Below are 19,590 nucleotides of genomic sequence, written 5' to 3' on the forward strand. Positions count from 1 at the left end.
GCAAACATCTGCTCTGCTAACACAAGCAATATTTGAATTTTTAGAATGGGCTAAGTCGCAGGAGAGTGGACTATGAAGATGAGAATCCTGTGGGGGAAGATGGGATCCAGCAGATGTGCCCCCTTTACAATCAGATATGCCAGAAAGACCGGAGCCCGGGCAAGCATCGTCAAAGCAACGACCCTGAGAGGGTGTACATCAACCCGCGAGAACATTATGTGTGATTTCACTCTTTTTTTCCCAGTGGACGTCCTAACGAAATGTTCGATCTTCGACTGGGGAGAGAAACTGAGGACAGTGGTTCTTATCTTATTCTCCCTCGTGTAAAACAATCCCAGTTTATGTGTATCAGAAGTCACGATGAATGGCTTCGAGCCAATAGCAACTTGGTTTCCTTCATTAAGAGTTTCTTAGCCACCAGCTGTGTTTGTGAACTTGACTCTAGCTTTGTGTGTTTCTGTGATGATAGTGTTTAACTACTAACATTTGGCCTACAGTGGCACGTTCATTGAAACATAGAATATCTGCCTGTGATGGCAACAGTGATTCTCCGGAAAGGAAGGCCCCAGCTGGGAGTGTTAACCTTGCAGGGTTTCAGGAAGGCCAGCCTATTTATCTGTAACTCAAGCGAGCAGGAAGAAAAAAAAAAAAAAAAAAAAAAAAAAAAAAGGAGTTCAAAATCCGTTTCACTAATTATTTCACTGGGATTTGGCTTTCCCTGATGTGCTTAATGCAATTACAATACCTGTGTACAAACAGGAGGCCTGAGGAAAGAGGCAGAATTTGCTCTTTATCCCAAAAAACAACAACAGAAAGCAGTTTAAACCTTCAAGCCTGTTGGTTCCTTTTAAAGTCTTGTGATAATTGTAATATATGTTCCTTCTTGATGACTAAGGTCCTGAGGGATACATATTTCGCGCCGTTCTCTGACCAGTCTCGATTAGCTGTGTGCTAAGACTCTTCTCTTGCCCTGTTGTTGTTCCCACAGTTCTGTTCTTTCCTAGCCAGATTAGCCTATTTCCCACCTATTAAATTCTAAAAGCCTCGTCTAAATGGTGGACAGCCTTGAGCCCTGTCCCTCTTTGCTGTAGTATTGTATATGACAAGCTCAGCTTTCACTTCTGAAATTCCTTTCAAGCTAATCCTCTCCACACAGGCTTCAGCTACCCTCTCCTTCTTCAGACTACTTCTCATCCATGTTTTATCTACCTCAGAAAAGCCTGCTGCAAAATCACCGTGAAATAACTCCTGCTCTTAAGAGCCAGGTAGAAAATTTGAAAATTAAAAAAAAAAAAAAAAAAAAAAAAAAAAAAAAAAAAAAAAGGGCAATATGGCCTATGTGCTAAACCCCCATGTTATCCTTTATCCTCCCCCCAGCCCCAAGTTTACCCAGTCAACAAGGGTGAAGAGATGCTAAAAAGCAAATAATATAGTGACAGACTTACCGGTGCAACACTTTGGTGCCTGCAAATGTCTGTCTTGAGTTTTCTCACTTCCCTTTGCCAATGTATCCTCACTGAGATCGAAGGTAGTAATTATAATGGAGGGAGCAGAGGAGGGGCGCCCAGGTACATGCGCAAATGTCAATCACTCTTTTCACATCTTAAGGAAAGCATTGTTTTACTGTGTGTTCTGGAAGATGAGAGGTATGTCACAGATATTAAAAACACTACCGACTTGTCATATATTAGGAAAGAATGACATAAGGACTAATAAAATAGTACACATTTCCAACCGAAGTTTCAGGAGGACGGGAGAATATTAACACAGATTTCTAATGAGATACCAAAGACACCTTGTGATTCACGTTGTGCTGGCTCTCGTTCTTGTTTGTATGTTGGTTTCCTTTTTTTAGTTGCTGTGCTTTTTCGGACAACTTATCCAGGTCATTCTGCCGTCGTCACACATTCTGCCCCTGTTGTCTTGGTGAGCGACAATTCTGGCAGTAAAGACGCTTAAATTCTAACTCAATGCTGTGGCAATTTAAAAGGCCATAGTTGTATGGAATTAAAGGGTAAATTCCAAGGACCGCATTGCTCTATCACTGTCCTACCTCAGTTAGAGTTTACTGCCCTTTGTAGCAAGCGGACACAAAACATATTTGACTTCATTTCCATGGAACCCCATCAGTGAATTAGTGTGGCCGAAGGTTCATGAATCCTTGCAACTGTTTTCCAACAGAAAGATGACTCTGGTCAGAGTTCTCCTGGAGAGTGAAGTGTTTTTATAAATACTAGATGTTACAGAGGAGGAGATTCAGTGGGATGTACTTCCTTTAAAAAGCTTTAAAAATGTCTTCCACGTTAGGGATGGTTTCTAAGGTCCTGCTGAGAAGCAGCTTGTTGAATTAGCATCATAGAAGTTTATATTGAACCTTGAAGGCAGTAAAGTAAGGTGTCTGTTTGCACTAGATGTGGAAGAGCTGGGTTTTCGGAGCCATTTGGCCTGTCTTCAGAGCCATCCCTACCAAGAAGAACCCCCTATATAATTTTTAACATTCTTGGTGCAGTTCCAGAAAAGAAATTTCAGGGTATAGACACCCCTCTTCCAGCCAGCTTGCTCAGTATCCTCTTTGCTTCTCTGTCAGCTATAATAGTTTTTAACAAACTGGTAGATTCTATAGCTGTTGGCCTTTTCCATGGGTCAGATAAGCTGTATAATTGCTTGTCCTGGTGTCTCCTGTCTGTCCTCTCTGAATACTGAGTGCAACAGAAAGGAGCTTTAAAAGGGTTGGATCAGCCAGTCCCTCAACCAAAAAAAAGCCATCCAAAATTAGTCTGTCGATCTCTCAATTTGGAGCTTAGACTACTTGTTGATCCCCATTTAAATTTGGAAGTTAGACTCTTAAAGGTCAGTGAGTGTTAAAATCCACAGCTGATAGGAGATACTCTTCCCATAACTGGTTTACTAAAACACAGTGAAACAGAAATAAATCCCCAGAGCGCTTATCCACTTAGGGCCGCAGCTTAACATTTCAACGGGGGGCGTGTGCTGCATCTCAGACACGCAGCCTTTGCCGCCTGTTTTGTAGGCAGCCCAGCTCCGGGAGTGTGCACTGTGGCCACAGGAGTGGGTCCCCAGGTTCTTTGCACACCACTCCAGAGTAAAGCATCTGTACCATCTAGGATCGGCCTGACGTAATGGGATGGCAGTTTAGATTAATTCTCTTCTATGAGGGTTCTCCTGGCCTTCTTCTGTTTTCTAAGTTTGAAGAAGTCTATGCTCTTTGGACTTGTAACAAAACTCTTAACCTGTGATAGACCGCCCTGTAACACACACATGGTGGGTACTAACGACATGCCCTAGAAACTAAATGAACTGGTTACCTCATTAATTTTTTATGGCCTTATTTACTCATAAGGATGGTACAGTTTCTTTGTCTGTCTTCTGAGGATGATTTCCTAAATTCTCTTTCATAGTCATTGAAAATTTGACTTTTATTTTTCGTTGTACAGTCTTGCCCTGCACTGGGCTGGTCTCCTCCTACTATTCTTTATATACAATAGAGCCCCCCTTCAAGCCTCTTATTCCCTGGGGTGTAGAGGACAGACTATTACACCAGGAACCAAAAGAACAGATTCTCCCAACTTCACCCTTTCTAGCCATGGAAACTTAGACAAGCCACTTAATCTCTCTAGGGCATCAGTTGCTCTATCCATAAAGGTTACACCTTCCCTGTCAGCCTCTCAGGAATGTGAGATAGGAAACCGTAAGCTCCCTTCAAACTGAAGACGCCTTGTATTATTCTTCTGTGTTGAACCTAAACTTCTAGTGCCCTCACCAGCACTGGGGAGAACCAGGTGGTAACAGGCAAATCTCAATTTGACCCAATTTGAGTATAGCCAAGTGAAAGTGGGACTTGTACTTTCTTTTACTATAATAACTATTTTGTCTTATGGAAAGCTTGATATCTGGGCCTTAACCTTTTAGGCCTTATCTAAAATTGCAAGCGCATGTTGCTGTATAACCGGTGGCTGCTCTTGGTTTACAGATCACTACACATAACAGTGACATTATTGAGTTTGTAGCATGGTCAGGGCTCCCGGACAAGAATCTTACGTGAATCCCCTCACGGATGAGGACCAAACTCTTGTTTTGTCCCCCTTCCAGGGGATGGAAAGGCTCACACTCCTGTGAGGCACACCCACAGGTCATGCTAACCACTAGCCGGCTGTTACTTCTTTAAAATCTGCTTTGGGGGAGTGATGCTAGGGAATACATTTTCTTGATTGTTTAATAGACGTGTAAGGAAATACACTGGGGAAAATATATATATGAAATGTTTATTAAGATGAAAGGAAGTGACTATGCTCATTTTTACTTAGTTTCTGAACTTCTCAAGATGCTCAGAAAGGCTCATCTCCATTAGATTAACCATAGCTGCAAAAACAAACAACCAAGCAGTTAAGGCCACTCCATCCCAGCTGGTTCGGTTTTAGTGGGCACCAACTTTAACGCCTCTTCCTTAACTTTGTTCTTTGATACACTGATTGCTCTATTTAGTGCGTCCCACCTTTATTGAACTCCCAGGAAATAATGGAACTCTTACAGTGGATAGAGGGAAAACTAGCTAGCTTTGGTAAAAAAAGAAGAAAGAAGAAGGAGAAGAAGGAGAGGAAGAAGAAGAAGAAGAAGAAGAAGAAGAAGAAGAAGAAGAAGAAGAAGAAGAAGAAGAAGAAGAAGAAGAGGAGGAGGAGGAGGAGGAGGAGGAGGAGGAGGAGGAGGAAGGGTATGAAGTAGAAATGCCAAGTAGGCTGGCAGTGACCCAGGTCTGTGCTTAACTGACAAGGTTCTTCATCCTTGTACTGTTTGTAGATCTTGGAGGAGGACCAGGGACTTCGAGTTCTTCTGATAAACTAGAAGCTGCTATTTACAAGCCTATTCAACTATAGACTGTGCCTGGGTTAATTTTACTGTACCCATAAGGGTATTTGTGTCTCCTCCATTAAAGAAAATTGTTGGCCACTGGACTTGGCCGGTTTGGCCACTTGCAATTGTTAGGTTGTTTTAGTAGCCTTCGGTAGGTAGAGGTGGGTGAGGCATGTAGCTCTTCTCCCCCACTCGCCCCCCAACCTCACCAGATGATACTTTACACTGGAATCAGCTTTTAGACCAATTTCTGCCTCATTCATGTTTATAAGCGAGCAGGTATCCTGTACCAGTCAGCCTGTTAAGCTGTAAGCTTGAAAATGTCCCAACTCTGTTCTTTTAGGCAACCCAACAATATCTGATGCAAAGATTCTACTAGAAGCAAATCCAGCAATACTCCAGTGTATTTACTGTCAGGCGACCCAATTCTGTTTTAACTGCTAGCAACAGAACAGGTTAGTAATCTAGGAATCCAGGGTCAGTGGGCTGCTGGAGCCTCACACCTGCCGATGGAAAGGCTGGGTGAAGTTCACTGCACTATTTGGCCTCTGCTAATTAACACTACTAATTTGACCGTTGAAAAGAATTACTTATTAACAAGGTCTCTGGTGTTTAATTACTGATAAAGCTCTTGTGGTAGAAGCCTCTGAAGAGACTGGAGTTTTTCAAATGCTAACAAACCTTTGGAGGATGTTGTTCCTCAAGTAAAATTCTTCAAATGTTAACTAACCATTCCTAGTGTGTATAGTAAGGCTAATAAACATATGCCTAAATAATGTAAATTACATAGAGTGTAACAGGATTTGTTAAGCATTCCTCATGTTATCATACCTGTTGGCATTTCTTCTTAGTGGCAATCTTTCCTTTCTTGCAGGGGGGTGTGGGGGGGATTCTGGGGAGGTGGTATGTGAGAGACAGATGGACAGAGGGGAGAGGGGTCCGCTTAAAATTTGCAGCTGAAAAAAATTTTTCCATTCACAAATGCAAAAAGAACCCTCACGTCTGCAAACATTTCACTATTTCAGGCCTATGTTATATTTACTTTAAAATTATCTCTGCAAAAAGGTTAGAGGTGGGAAAAGAAAGGCCATATTTACCTTGACAGTCAAAATACATAAAATATCAGGTTGATTTCTACTGCATTTTCATTACTAAGTTATTCTCAAGTTTCAGTTTGATTTTGGAAGTTTGGAGCTGAGTGCACTAGGATAAAAGAGCATATCAAAAATTCAGATGACACTAAATGTCTTTTTATCATACATTATCCACTGAGACCCTGATGTGGAAGTTCTTTCTGTATCTCAGGGAGGAGGGAAACCACCACCGATAAACAAAAGGACTCTTCATGCCAATGCTTGGGAATAAATCTCTTCCCTCGGTCCCTTCCCAAGAATATTCTAATCAGCGTTTGGGGGCTATGGCCATGATATATATGTATCAAGTTACATACCTCCCTGCACAAAAAAGAACTGGCTATATTCTATATTCTTTACGAAAAGTTGCCCTCTTGAGGTCTTTTCCAGCACTTGTCATTTCCAGTTTTCACCATCAGGGCCCCTATGGCCCAGAGGATTCTTGGTATCATGACCTAAACTGGTTGTATTTATCATCATGACATGGGATTGGACTGTGACAGCGGGTTAGAGGGACACCCAGAGGGAAAGCCTCCCTGGGAGGCTTCCAGAACATCAGATTTGCTACAGTGGCTTAGAACTGTGACCCATTCTGCTACAAATCTGTCTGACAGCCATGAAGAGATGTTTCATGTGTCTCCCCCAAAGGTTAGGAATATACTTCAAACATTCCTAATGTCCCATAATAACTCACAGTGGATCTATGAAGCCCAGGGTTCCACATGCTTTTCCAAGCGAATGGGCACCACTGTTTTGGTATTTAATACTGCTGCCGATAATGACCAGTATTTTTTCTTAATCCACCCTAACACACTGATGAGGCTAAATTAAATTCCCCTCACAAGTCGTGTTGATGGCTCGGTGTTTATCATATTTTAACTAGAGGCATCAGTATTTTGTCCTAAATGCATTAGTTTGCACTTCCCCATACTGTGGCTCGTTTATGCCTCTGCTTTCTCGCATGGTCTTATGAGACGTTGCGTATTTCAATACCCAGAAGAGCATTTGTCTTCTTAGGTTTCGTTGTGTACTTGAAGTTCCAAGTCTTTTGTAAAAAAATGTTAAGTAGCTGGTGTTGCTACTGGATCTCTGGATTATTCCATTTGTCCATCCAGAAAAGTTCCTGTTTATCCTCTACCTTCTGTTTCTATTTCCAAGCCAATGCTTTAAGACATAACATCTGTTCCGGCCTATTCTGTCTCCATGTGGCCTTAACCTCTTAACTTCTGTACTCAGTCTCACTCTGTACATTAGTACTCTGTACCTCGTGGGGCTTTGTGGAGGCAAAAATAAGATGCTTAAGGGTTGTCTTCAAGAGAGGTCCTACTTTTAAAGTGATTTTATAAAAGCCCCTTGGCTTAGAAATGAGAAACTCTAGAGCTCTAATTCTTTTCCTACTCTTGTTTTGCTATTTTTATTTCTGAAAAGTGATCTCTGTCTGAATAGTCTTTACTCTGGTTTTAACTTTCTTCCCATTAACCCTTTTCACACTGAAATTGTCCTCTCTACCTTATCCGTGCTCTGAACATTTTACTTATAGAGCCAAAGCTAATTTTCCCACAGCAAATCCTACCTACTTTTCCTCCCATCACTGAACAAATTACTCCATAAACAAGCACTTGGCCTTGCACACAAGAAATCAGAAGCTAATGAGACTCACTCTGGCCCTGAGAAGATTTGACCTTGTGCCTTGGCTTCCCCACTTAAGCTGAGGTTAATTCTTCTATTTCACAGCACCTGGGTGTTGTGAATTCTGACTAATAAATGGTGGAAAGCATTTTGCAAATGTCCTGTGCTATATAAGCATGTAGCGAATAATCTGGAGAGTCTTCAAGTAGAAATGTATTCTTGTGCAGCTCAATTCAAAATACTAATCCACCCATTGTTTTCGTTAAAATATTTTACTAACCTGTTTCTTCCCTTTTTTTTTCTTTTTAAAAATATTTTTAGTAAAAATTAGTTTTCTAGTCGTTTGAACTATGTATAGGAAGGAACCAATAGTATATATTCTTGCTTGTCAGAAAATGCTCAAATTGTCTTTTAAGTGTTAAAACTAAAAGGGTTACATAACAGTGTAGTGATGTAAGGAGGAGGATTTTAGCTGAAATGTGGCAAAACATCGAAATACAAAGATTAGCTTTGATTTTCAAGATTGTATTATAAGTAGTAGGGTTAATGTGGTTGTTATAGATATTCTTTATTTTTAAGTTACCAGAAATTATCTTTTATTTTTGAACTCTATGGTTCTTGACATGTTTTGAATAAAGTTTTTATCAACTAAAGTTTTTCGTTTACTTTATTATCGGCAAATCAGTTATGTCTGAAATGCATGTAAAAATGGATAACCTAATTACATGACTATAAAATTCAAGATTTGAAGAACATTTTTTGTAGAAATAGTGAATTTCTGTACTGGAATCCATTTTTAAAAAAAAGATTTTAAAAATAGCAACAGAAGGGGCGCCTGAGTGGCTCAGTCCGTTGAGTGTCTGACTCTCTGTTTTCGGCTCAGGTCATGATCCCAGGGTTATGGGATCAAGCCCCACTTCAGGCTCCATGCGGAGCACGGAACGTGCTTAAGATTCTCTCTCTCACCTCCTCTCCCCCTCTCCCCCACTCGTGTGCTCTCTCTCTCTAAAATAAAAAATAAATAAAAATTTAATAAAAATTTTTGAAAAAGTTAAAAATAGCAACAGAAGTACTTTCATACTTCAAGCAGTTTTGGATGTTTTTTAGAACCTGTGACAGGTCACACTTGTAAAGATTACTTAATACTTTTTTTAGTGAAGCTAAATGTATTCCACTTAAACAATTATTCTTCATTCCTGATTAATCCTGGGGTATTAACATATACTTTCTTTTATGAAATGATATTAGTACTAGCTAGTAACCTTGAAAATATTATTATTTACCAAAAAGAAGTTGGTATCTATGATAGATCCCTGAATTTTGTTTTGGGACTAGAGGCTCTAAAATGTCAAAGTCTAGGAGCCACTTAAATTTTTTTTTTTTAATTGAGATACCATAAAATTTATCCTTTAAAGTATGACACTCAAATTTTTTTTTTCATATACTTCCAGGGTTGTAGGAATATATCAATCAATTTTAGAATATTTTCATCAGGGGTGCCTGGGTGGCTCGGTCAGTTAAGCGTCCGACTTCGGCTCAGGTCATGATCTCGCGGTCCGTGAGTTCGAGCCCCGCGTCGGGCTCTGTGCTGACGGCTCAGAGCCTGGAGCCTGTTTCAGATTCTGTGTCTCCCTTTCTCTGACCCTCCCCTGTTCATGCTCTGTCTCTCTCTGTCTCAAAAATGAATAAACGTTAAAAAAAAATTTAAACAAAAATTAAAAAAAAGAATATTTTCATCATCCCCAAAAGAAACCCACTCCCATCCTTCTCTCAATACCCCCCACACCCCTCTTGCCCCTAGCAACCACCAGGCTATGTTCTGTCTCTGTGGGATTGCCTATTCTGTGCATTTCATATAAATAGAGTCATATAATATGTGACCGTTTGTGTCTGGCTTCTTTCACTTGGCATGTTTTCAGGGTTCATCCATGCTGTAGCATTTGTCACTCATTTCTTTTTATTGCTGGATAATACTCCATTCTATGGATATACCACATTGTACATTCATTGGTTGATAGACATTTGGGTTGTTTCCACTTTGAGGAAGAATATGAACAATGCTGCTAGGAACATTCATGTACCAGTTGTTTAACAAGTGTTTATTTTTCTTACATATATACTTAAGAGTGGAATTGCTGGGTTATATGGCAACACTGCGGCTTAACCTTTTGAGGAATTGCCAGACTGCTTTTCCGAAGCTGCTGCGTGTTTTACATTCCCATCAACCATAGGTACAGGTTCTGCTTTTTCCACAACCTTGCCAACACTTGTTATCTGTCTTTTGGTTATCGTTTTCCTAGTCAGTGTGAAGTGCTACCTCATTGTGTTTTTTATTTGAATTTCCCTGATGGCTCATGTCGTCTGTTTTCTACAGCCCTTTAAAAATATGAAACCATTCTTAGCTCATGGGTCATATAGAAACAGGCTGCAGGCTGGATTTGACCCATAGTTTGCCAATCTTTCTGATCTAGAAGGTAGTAGATACACACATTAAAATAGGTATTATGAATACATTCTTTATGTTCAAGAACGTAGAGGAAAGCATGAGCCTCTTAAAAGGAGATGTGGAATGTTAAAAAGAATACAAGTGGTAAGGGCGCTGATAAAAGGGTGGATTAAAACAACAACAACTTGGTTTACAACATTTGCTGATTCCCACGGTGTAAACATCCCATCATGGTCAATTTTAAGCTACTGACAAAACATCACTGAAGTTTGGAAGGGACATGCAGGATTGGCACCTGCAAACATATCACTGACATAAACCATTTCTAACTGGACACTCGAGGCTGTCATTGGTCTCCTACTCCTAGTCCTATAGCCAGCCCATAGGAGGGAGAATTTCTACCCTCCCATTGTGTTACTGGATTCCCAAATAGCCTTCATGCCCGCCTTCGTTGCTCTGGGATCACAGCCACATTTCCACAAGGCAGATAAGTGCATACACATGCACACTCCTCAGTGTGCAACAAACGACAAAGCAAGAAAGGGGAACACATTCTGATCCATCCAGAAGTCTTCCCAGAAAATGGTGTTGAATAGACAGGGAATGGCCTGGTAAATAAAAGAGCAGACATATTCCACACATATAGCTGGTTTGTGCAAGAGTGCAAACGTGGGAGTAGGACAAACACTTGGAGAAGCTTCGTCTTGGTGGTTAGATATGCAATTGTGAACTCCTGTGATCAGATATTTTCCCTGCATGCTTCTTCTTCCCAGAGGTTCTGGGAAAAGCCTCAACTTTAGATTTATCCTTTTACCAAAAAGCACAATATAAGGGGAAAAGAGTTCCATCTAAATGCTCTGAAATTACTTTAAGAAAGAGCTAGAGGAATTAGATGGCGAATCATCCAGACATTTATTAGTTCATACTTCAGACTTTAAATAGGCTTTGAACACATTTCCACATGGACATCAGTTCATGAACTGTGTATAAGAATAGCCCAGCCTTGTCCACAATCTCCTGGGTCTTCCTTTGCCTTTTCTAAACACTTTCTTTCCTACTGATGGTAAAACCCAAAGTTACAGTGTGGGATTGGTGCTTTTGACCTAGATTTGTCAGCTCAAATCAAAGAAAAGCAGCGGTGGACATTATGTTATCTTGCTCAGTATAGCAAAGGGGGGAGCTATTCATTAGAACTCACAATTGTTGATTACCCAAATATGAGATTTCCTAAGTAGAAATGTGGGGGCAAAGGGACTTGAAGAATCTATGACTTTTTGTAAACTCCTGTGCTTCTGTTGGCTAAAGCTGAAGAGAAAGCAAAGCCTTTTCTAAAACGCAAAGGACATTCCAGCACAGGTGTCCCCTGCTGTAATTCATGTCAACTTCCTGGGTTTCCTGGCATAGCCCTGCCTTCCAAAGTCAGTCCTGTTAAACCCGTGTTCTGTCCTGAGGTTCTCAAACTTTAGCTTGTGTTAGCATCACCTGCAGAGATCGATGAACCTCAGGTTTTTATCCCAGAGTTTCTGATTCAGTAAGTGGAGTTGTGGAGAAAACTGCATTTCTAAGAAGTTCCTAGGTACTGCTGCTGGCCCAAGGATCCCGTAATCTACACACATACACACACACACACACACACACACACACACTCTGCAGGTCTGGCCCCCTTGGCTGCCACTGTCACCCAGCTGCTCACTGGGACAACAGCATCCACCTGGCTGGCTTCAGGCAGTTTCACGCTTGATCTCTGTTAGTTGGGGGTCTTATCATTTGGGGTTCTCTCCTATTACCATTTGTGGTCCTTTCATCATCGCTGAACACTTTAGTGATGCTGGAGCCCTTCTCATCAGGATGTTCCTGATGGAACATGGTATGGTAACATTGGTAAATGGTATGGCCTCCAGGCCTTTCTATAGAATGTAATCCCTCGACCGGTTATTGGGCCTCACCTAGTATATAATACATGTGTAGACATTCTAGTAAGTCCACGTCCTGAGCCTTTTAACCCTTCCTTCCTCAATCTGCCAAGGAAATTCTTGCATTTCAGCTTCGTTTAGGCCATTGCTTTCTCCATGCTCCTAGGAACCATCCTAGTGCAAGGTGACACCATCTCCTGGGGGTCTTGCCAAGGCCTGCATCCTGTGTCTCCAGAGAGGGCTCCCAAGTCAGCGAAGTCCCCTAACCAGTCCTATGTCCCAGCTCCTCTTGCTCAAGCAGCCTCCGAATCCAGTCCCACTCGTGCTGCCCCGGCGTCAGCGAGTATATGTTGGCTAGGGCTCGCAGCTCCTTTGGACTAGAGTCCCTTTTCTCCCTTCCTGGGCCCAGCCCATCCCTGGGTGATCACGCTGTGACTTAACCCTACCACTAGCCTAGTAGCCAGCAGGAGAGGTGGGGGTAGGCACATAACTCCTACAGGTCTACCTTGGTTGGGTATTTAACGGTCTCCGGAGAACAGCACTAGATTTAATTCTGGGCTTGGGCCTCAGCTGCAGGATGTGAGAGTATCTTTGTAAATATCAGGGAGATCTTCTGGCTTTCATATTTGGCTTCTGTTTGCCTGTTAATTGCCTGCAGCTTTTCATTATCTTTTGCGTATTAATGGCTTTTAGCAATACTCATCCAATTCCATTGTCATTAAAGTCACTGTTTCTCCCTTCTCAACACCCGATAAACCTCACCTGCTAGTTCATTTCTTTCCCACAGATATATTTCTTAATTTAACCACCTATTGGACTATCACCATGGGCCAGGCGATGCGATGTTCTATTTCCCACCAACTGGATCCTCATTGCCTGCTGGGTGGCTAGTGATTCGGCCCCCAAATCCCATCTTATTGACTACATCCTAGGACCACTTCTAGAACTATTGCACGTTGGGATCTCTGGAAGCAGATGCTAAGATGGATTTTGGTGTGCAGGGAATTTTTTTTTTTTTTTGAGAGAGAGAGAGAGAGAGACAGAGAGAGGAGTCCAAGCAGGGGAGGGACAGAGAGAGACAGACAGGGAGACAGAGGATCCAATGCTGGCTCTGTGCTGACAGCTAAGAGCCCCATGTGGGGCTCAAACTCATGAACCATGAGGTCATGACCTGAGCCAAAGTCGAGGCTCAACCGACTGAGCCACCTAGGTGCCCTGTGCAGGGACTTTTTTACTTTTTTTTAAATGCTCTATCTTACATGCAATTTATTTATTTCTTTTAATATAATTTATTGTCAAGTTAGCTAACATACAGTGTATACAGTGTGCTCTTGGCTTTAGGAGTAGATTGCCATGATTCATCGCTTACATACAACACCCAGGGCTCATCCCAACAAGTGCCCTCCTCAATGCCCATCACCCATTCACCCCGCCTTGCCCCCCCCCCATCAAACCTCAGTTTGTTCTCTGTATTTTAAGAGTTTCTTATGGTTTGCCTCCCTCTCTGTTTGAAACTATCAGGGACTATTTTAGAGATGACGGCCCATGGAGGGAGGGAGTGGAGGCAAGATCGGGCAGAGAGATGGAAAAACTGTGACGCAGGGTCCGAAAGCCTCGGTCTACCCCCACAGGGATCTCTGGAGTATGTACAGCTGGCTCATCAGAGTTACCCCACATTGGGTAAAACAGCCAGGTCTCCATACCCCTCCCTCCCTCAGTCACCAGATGTGGGCTGTCCTGCCTCTTCGGAGAGGAGGCCCCTCTGCAGCAGGGTCGACCTTAGAGGCTGAGAGCGAGGGCGACGGGTTCTTCCTCCACGTCCGCTGCTCACACCAGGAGAGAACTTGAAGGAAGCTAGTTACTTTCATCAGAATGGTCGCTATTTCTTTACAGACTACGAAAGCTCTGAAAATGGTAAGATAATGTGTAAATTATGGTGTTTTCTGCCTGTATTCCCTCCCCCTCTTTCCCCATTCAGGGGGATAGTTTCCTCATGTCAGGGGAGGTTTGTTCTGTTCTTTTCTGAATTTTTCCCTAGCAGCCGAAAACTATTATTCTGAGAATAGAGTTTGAAGAGAAGGCAATTTCTCTCAAACTAAACAAAGATGCTCGGGGCGCCTGGGTGGCTCAGTCGGTTGGGTGTCTGACTTCGGCTCAGGTCATGATCTCACAGTTCGTGAGTTCGAGCCCCATGTCGGGCTCTGTGCTGACAGCTCAGAGCCTGAAGCCTGCTTCAGATTCTGTCTCTCCCTCTCTCTCTCTGCCCCTCCCCGTTCACACTGTGTCTCTCTGTCTCTTGAAAATAAATAAACATTAAAAATTAAAAAAAAAAAGATGCTCTAGGATGGTAGGTCCCACAAGAAATATCCATTTGCACGTTGTTTTTGGTATTTCTGTGCATTAGCCATAAAGACTTAGAGAGAATGGTTACCCAGTCAGTGGGGAGGTTGGACTGTCCTGTGTCCTAGTCCTGGCCAACGAGAGCACAGTGGTGGACCCAGAGAGACACGTGGGCTGACACAGCAAGGGACTGAGCAGAAATTTCCCATCGCTTTTGCCACCACCACCTCGGCACTGTGTAGGACCCCAGGACTTTGAAACAACCTTGAAATAGAAAAGGTAAGCGGAAGAGTGTTGCCGGAATAGCTTTGAATTTCCAACTCACCTGTTGGGATGGAAGCATGGCTTTGGAAGAAGTTGACTAGAAGAGGGGTGCCTAGGTGGCTCAGTCAGTTAAGTGTCTGACTCTTGACTCGGGCTCGGGTCTTTATCTCATGGTTCATGGGTTTGAGCCCTGCGTCGAGGTCTGCACTGTCAGTGGGGAGCCTGCTCGGGATTCTCTCTGTCTCTGTCTCTGTCTCTGTTCCTCCCCAGCTTGTGGTCTCTCTCTCTCTCTCAAAAGAAATAAACTTAAAAAAATCTATAAAAAAAAAGAAGTGGACTAGAAGAAAATAGACGTGATATTTCCTGCACACCTATGTGTCTGGACTGATTCAGACCTGCTTCACATAAAGAAGGGACCCCATCACGTCAGTCCTCCTCTGCCCTCATAATCGCTCAGGTCCCCAGCCCCCCACCTCTTCCACCTGTACCTACTGTGTGCTTAGGCACACTGCCAGCCAGATGCTGAGAGGCTGGGGAGCACTCTATGCAAAGCCTCACTCCAGATCCTCTCTTGCCACCTCCACGACCCAACCCCCCCGCCCCCACATGCTGGTTCTTGCATTGACTGCACCTTGACTCTAGTCCCACAAATATTTATTTATAGCACGTCTGGAAAAATCTTGACTCCATCCACGTCTTGTTTTTATCCTCAGTTTTTTTCAGCCACACAGTCATGTTCCTTTCCTTCGTATCACTCATCTTGTATCTCTTTTCTTGTTTCGTTTCCATTTCCACATATGCGAGGGTCTCTGAGAGTTCTGTGAAACAATGGATTGTAGTATTTGTCATAAGAAGTCCTGAAATGCTATTTTAAAAATGAACTCTTCAAACGCATAGAACATGCGAATGCTGGTTTTAGAATTCTTTGGAGTATTAAAATAGAATTTTTTGGTAGTAATATCAAGCAGAATCAAAGGCCGAAGGAGGGTAGTACATGTGTCAAAATCCCGTTAGGAATATCCTGGAAAAGGGGCAGCTGGGTGGTTCAGGCGGTTAAGCATCTGACTCTTGATTGCAGCTTACATGATCTCGCAGTTTGCGGGTTTGAGCCCCGCATCGGGCTCCGTGCTGACGGTGCAGAGCCTGCTTAGGGTTCTTCTCTCTCCCTCTTGCTGTCTCCCTTAAAATAAATACATGAAATTATTTAAAAGGGATACACTGGAAAGAAAAAGTTGAGATGTGTTCACATAGAAGGTCATTTAATGGGTCTCATCCAGATGCTTATCATGCTTCAAAGATGATTCCCCTTTATAACCCCCGGCCTTGTCAGCCCATGTTTCAGTGAGCTAGGCTTCCACTGAAAGTATATGCGTTTTCCTAACTCTTCCTTCAGGAATTCAGACTCTGACATCTTTGTACAGCTTCTCTATGGTTATCCTCTTTTCCTCCATTCTTACAGCTCTCATCCATTGTGCAATCTCAACCTTTCTCAGCTTTCTGTGATATTCATTTGTTCTTTCACCCACTCATTCATTTACTCATTCATTCATTCACTGGTCCAGTACATATGATGGCACACCTGCCAAGTTCTGCTCTAGGTGCTAAGACCAGGGCAATGAACAGAACAAATAGAAACAGAGGAGGGGAGAGACAGTAAACAACTTAATTTTTAAAACAATTGCAAGAGAGAGATAAATATAAATGAAAAACAAAGTAGGGGAGGGAGTTAGAAAGTTTTGGGGGCTTAGTGTTTACAATTTAGATAGAGCGGCCAGGGAAGGCCTCACTGATAAGGTGATATTCAAGTAAAGGTATTCCCCCAGGAGGGCCATGCACCTGGGGAAAGATCCTTGCAGGCAGTAGGAGCAGCAAGTGCAAAGGTCCTGTGGCAGCACGCTGTCCACCACATATAAGGAATAGCAATGAATGAGTGAGGGCAAAAGAGGTAGATGAGGTCTGAGAGGGAATGGAAAGTAGGCACTGGCTCAGGCACTACTTTGTGGGGCGTTGGAAGGACTTGGACTTCTCTTTGCATGAGGTAGGAGCCATTGGGAGGGGTCCCCGACAGGGGAGAGATATAGTCTGCTTATGCTTTAACAGGATCACTCTGGCTGCTGTGTTGAGACCAACCGAAGAGAAGCAAGGACAGCATTGGGAGTCTAGTTTAGAGACCAGTTAAAGCATTTAATGGAGAGGTGTGGTGGCTTAGATCAGGGCAGTGACAGGAAAGCTGGTGTTTACACTGAGGGCATACCCTCCTAACCATCTGTCCATGCTCTGATTCTGCCCACGTTCTCTAGGACTGAACCCCTTTCGAAGAGTCCTCTCCTCATGTCGCTCTCTTGCTCAAGAATGTGACAATAACCCCTTGCTGACCAAATCATGTTCTGTTTTCTAGTTCTCTAACCTTTTGCAACTTGGCATTCTACCTCTCTGCTTTATCCCTTCCCACGTCCCAGCACGTGTTTTCCATTCCCACCAGCTAAGGTGCTGTTCCCCCCACATAGAATGCCTGCTGTTCTAACCTTTGCCGGGAGAGCCCACACTCTTCTTGCCGGGATCCTTTCCACCTTTTTCTTTTCTTTTCTTTTCTTTTTTCTTTTTTTTCTTTCTTTCTTTCTTTCTTTCTTTCTTTCTTTCTTTCTTTCTTTCTTTCTTTCTTTCTTTCTTTTTCAGAGAGGGAGAGAGAAACAGAGGCCGCAAGGGAGTGAGGGGGCAGACAGAGAGAGAGAGAGAGAGAAAGAGAGAGGAAGAGAGAGAAAAGTGGAGCTCACCTGATGTGGGACTCGAACTAAGGAACCGTGAGATCATAACCTGAGCTGAAATCAGATGCTTAATGACTGAGCCACCCCGGCGCCCTCCTTCTCATCCTTAAAGCCCATTCCAAGGGCCCTCCTCCTGATGTCTCCCGCAGTCAAAAGTCCTTGTGCCTGTGTTCTCTGGCCTGGCCCTTAGGGGCCGAACCTCCCGTGCTGACAGTTTAGCTCACGCCGTTTTGCACTGTTTTCTCACTTGGTCTTCGGTGCCTCCATGAGTTCATAAGCTCCAAAATGTCAGGGACTGGTTACAATATATTTTTGCCTCTTCCATCGCTCCTCCAGAACAGCTGAGGCATGTCATGTATATTTGAGAAACATTTGCTGGGTTGAACAAAATGCAATACATGCTCTTCAAAACTAAGATAGCTCTTTCCAAAAATGCCCTGCAGAGTGATCTGGCGGACTGTCTTGAACGAGTTAAAGACACATGAGAAAACAGGACGACGTTCCCACCACCCGCAATTCCTTGCTCGTGCTCCAAACTGCTTTTCCCTAGGACTCTCCCTGGAGTGGTAGCACGCTTCAGTGCCTCCTCTCCAGGACCATGCTGAGATCTCTCCTACGGCTCTTGTCTAACACCTGCCCCCTGCAGACTGCTGCCTGGTGCTCTTCTAGGGATTCAAGAGCTGGCTGCCTTCTCCCGCTTCCCCCCTGTTTCCGCCCCTCCCCACCCTGTCTACCCTTTCCCCCGCGTCGTGTGGATTATTCACAGGCATTACTTCAAGGATGAATTTCATCAAGACCCGTGGAGCCGCATATCTACCCAGTCTCCACATTTTTCTTCCCAGCTGTGGACGTTTTTGCAAACTCTACATTACCACCTAATTGAAATGGCTGCTTGGTTCCATTCTTCTTATTAAAGACAGATTAAGAAAATCAGTTCAATACCTTAGCCATTTTAAAGTCATCATTAATCTCTTGCTCTTGATTTCCAATCTGGCTTTAAAAAAAAAAGACGTCCCTACAAATCTGTCTTCGGCTTTTCAGTCCCCTCCCCCACCCCCTGCTGGCATCAAAACAAACTCCATTTGACTGCTCTTTCCACTCCCTTTAGCCAGCTTGACCAGTTATGGTGTTTCTTCCTCCCCCATTGGGCCTTTTCTAATGCATACCTTTTTCCTCACCCATAAATCTCTTGTAATTTCTTCTTTGAAGTTTCTAGTTGTCCAAGAACTTGAACGGTGAGAAGAAAATACATTATCTTGAGTTTCATTTAGGGTCTCCTCAAGAGCTCTCTCCTTGTTTTCTCTGATGACGTTCGTAGCCCCTTGCCACCTCCATCTGCCAGTCCCCACAGCTGAGACCTCTCAAATCCCAACTGGTGGCAGGATCTGGGCTTGCTCCCAGGCCTTGCCTGGAGAATGTTTGGAGTTGGTACCTAGGCGTTGAGGATATTCTCATCCAGCCAGCCCTCGCCTTGCATGTAAACTCTAGTAACCGGCCTCCTATTTGGATGTTGGGGCCCAAGGATCTGACCTAGTTTGTCCAGATCCTCAGATCATCCAGTGGGTCCCCCTTAGCCTTGCCGGTCTGTCCCCGGAGCCACAGGCAAGGGCCCAGGGGTCTGCCTTTGCTTGCTGCAACACCCTGATATAGCCTCACATTTGGGTAGACAACATATTTAGTTCTTCATGCCCTATCGAGATCAGGGACACCCACCGAGGATCACTGAAGGAACTGCTCAATGCCAAGTGCTGTCTGCTTGGGCAACTCCGGATGCATGCTCTGCCTTCCTGTGTGAACGTCTCTCCACTATCTGCCCCCACATGGGTAGGTCTGACCTGCTTCGTTTCTAGCATGCATCTTGATCTGACACTCACTGCCATAAGAGGGTTGAATGATTTCTGTCCATCCCCGGGTCCACCCTAGGCTTTCCTCCCAATAGAAATATCCTCCGGACGACAAACTAAACAGTGTGTGTTTCAACACTGTCAATCCTCAAAAACTCTTTTCCATCCTCCAGCACCTCCCTCCCCAGTGTCCCAAGCCCTCTTGCCGGCAGCTCGGATAGGCCCCCCTGCTCCCAGCTTGAGAGCTGTCCCCTTCCTCAAACCTGCCCCCTTCGCCCTCCCCTTCTTTTAAACTTTTAAATTTTTCTAATGTTTAGTTATTTATTTTTGAGAGAAAGAAAGAGAAAGAGGGAGAGCATGAGTGGGGGAGGGGCAGAGAGAGAGAGA

At 43.6% G+C, this 19,590-nt stretch overlaps 1 protein-coding gene across 1 annotated transcript in view; it reads left to right on the top strand.

Moving 5' to 3' along the window:
- NECTIN3 (nectin cell adhesion molecule 3) overlaps nucleotides 1–8,284 on the top strand; it is a 137,627-nt gene extending 129,343 nt beyond the window's left edge. The window contains exon 9 of the mRNA XM_045501943.1: nucleotides 45–8,284. Coding sequence (XP_045357899.1) covers nucleotides 45–224 — 180 coding nt within the window. The 3' untranslated portion in view covers nucleotides 225–8,284. The remainder of the gene's footprint in view (nucleotides 1–44) is intronic.
- Nucleotides 8,285–19,590: the final 11,306 nt, after the last annotated feature.

Source organism: Leopardus geoffroyi, chromosome C2 (assembly GCF_018350155.1).
Source record: "Leopardus geoffroyi isolate Oge1 chromosome C2, O.geoffroyi_Oge1_pat1.0, whole genome shotgun sequence".
NCBI classification, from domain to species: domain Eukaryota; kingdom Metazoa; phylum Chordata; class Mammalia; order Carnivora; family Felidae; genus Leopardus; species Leopardus geoffroyi.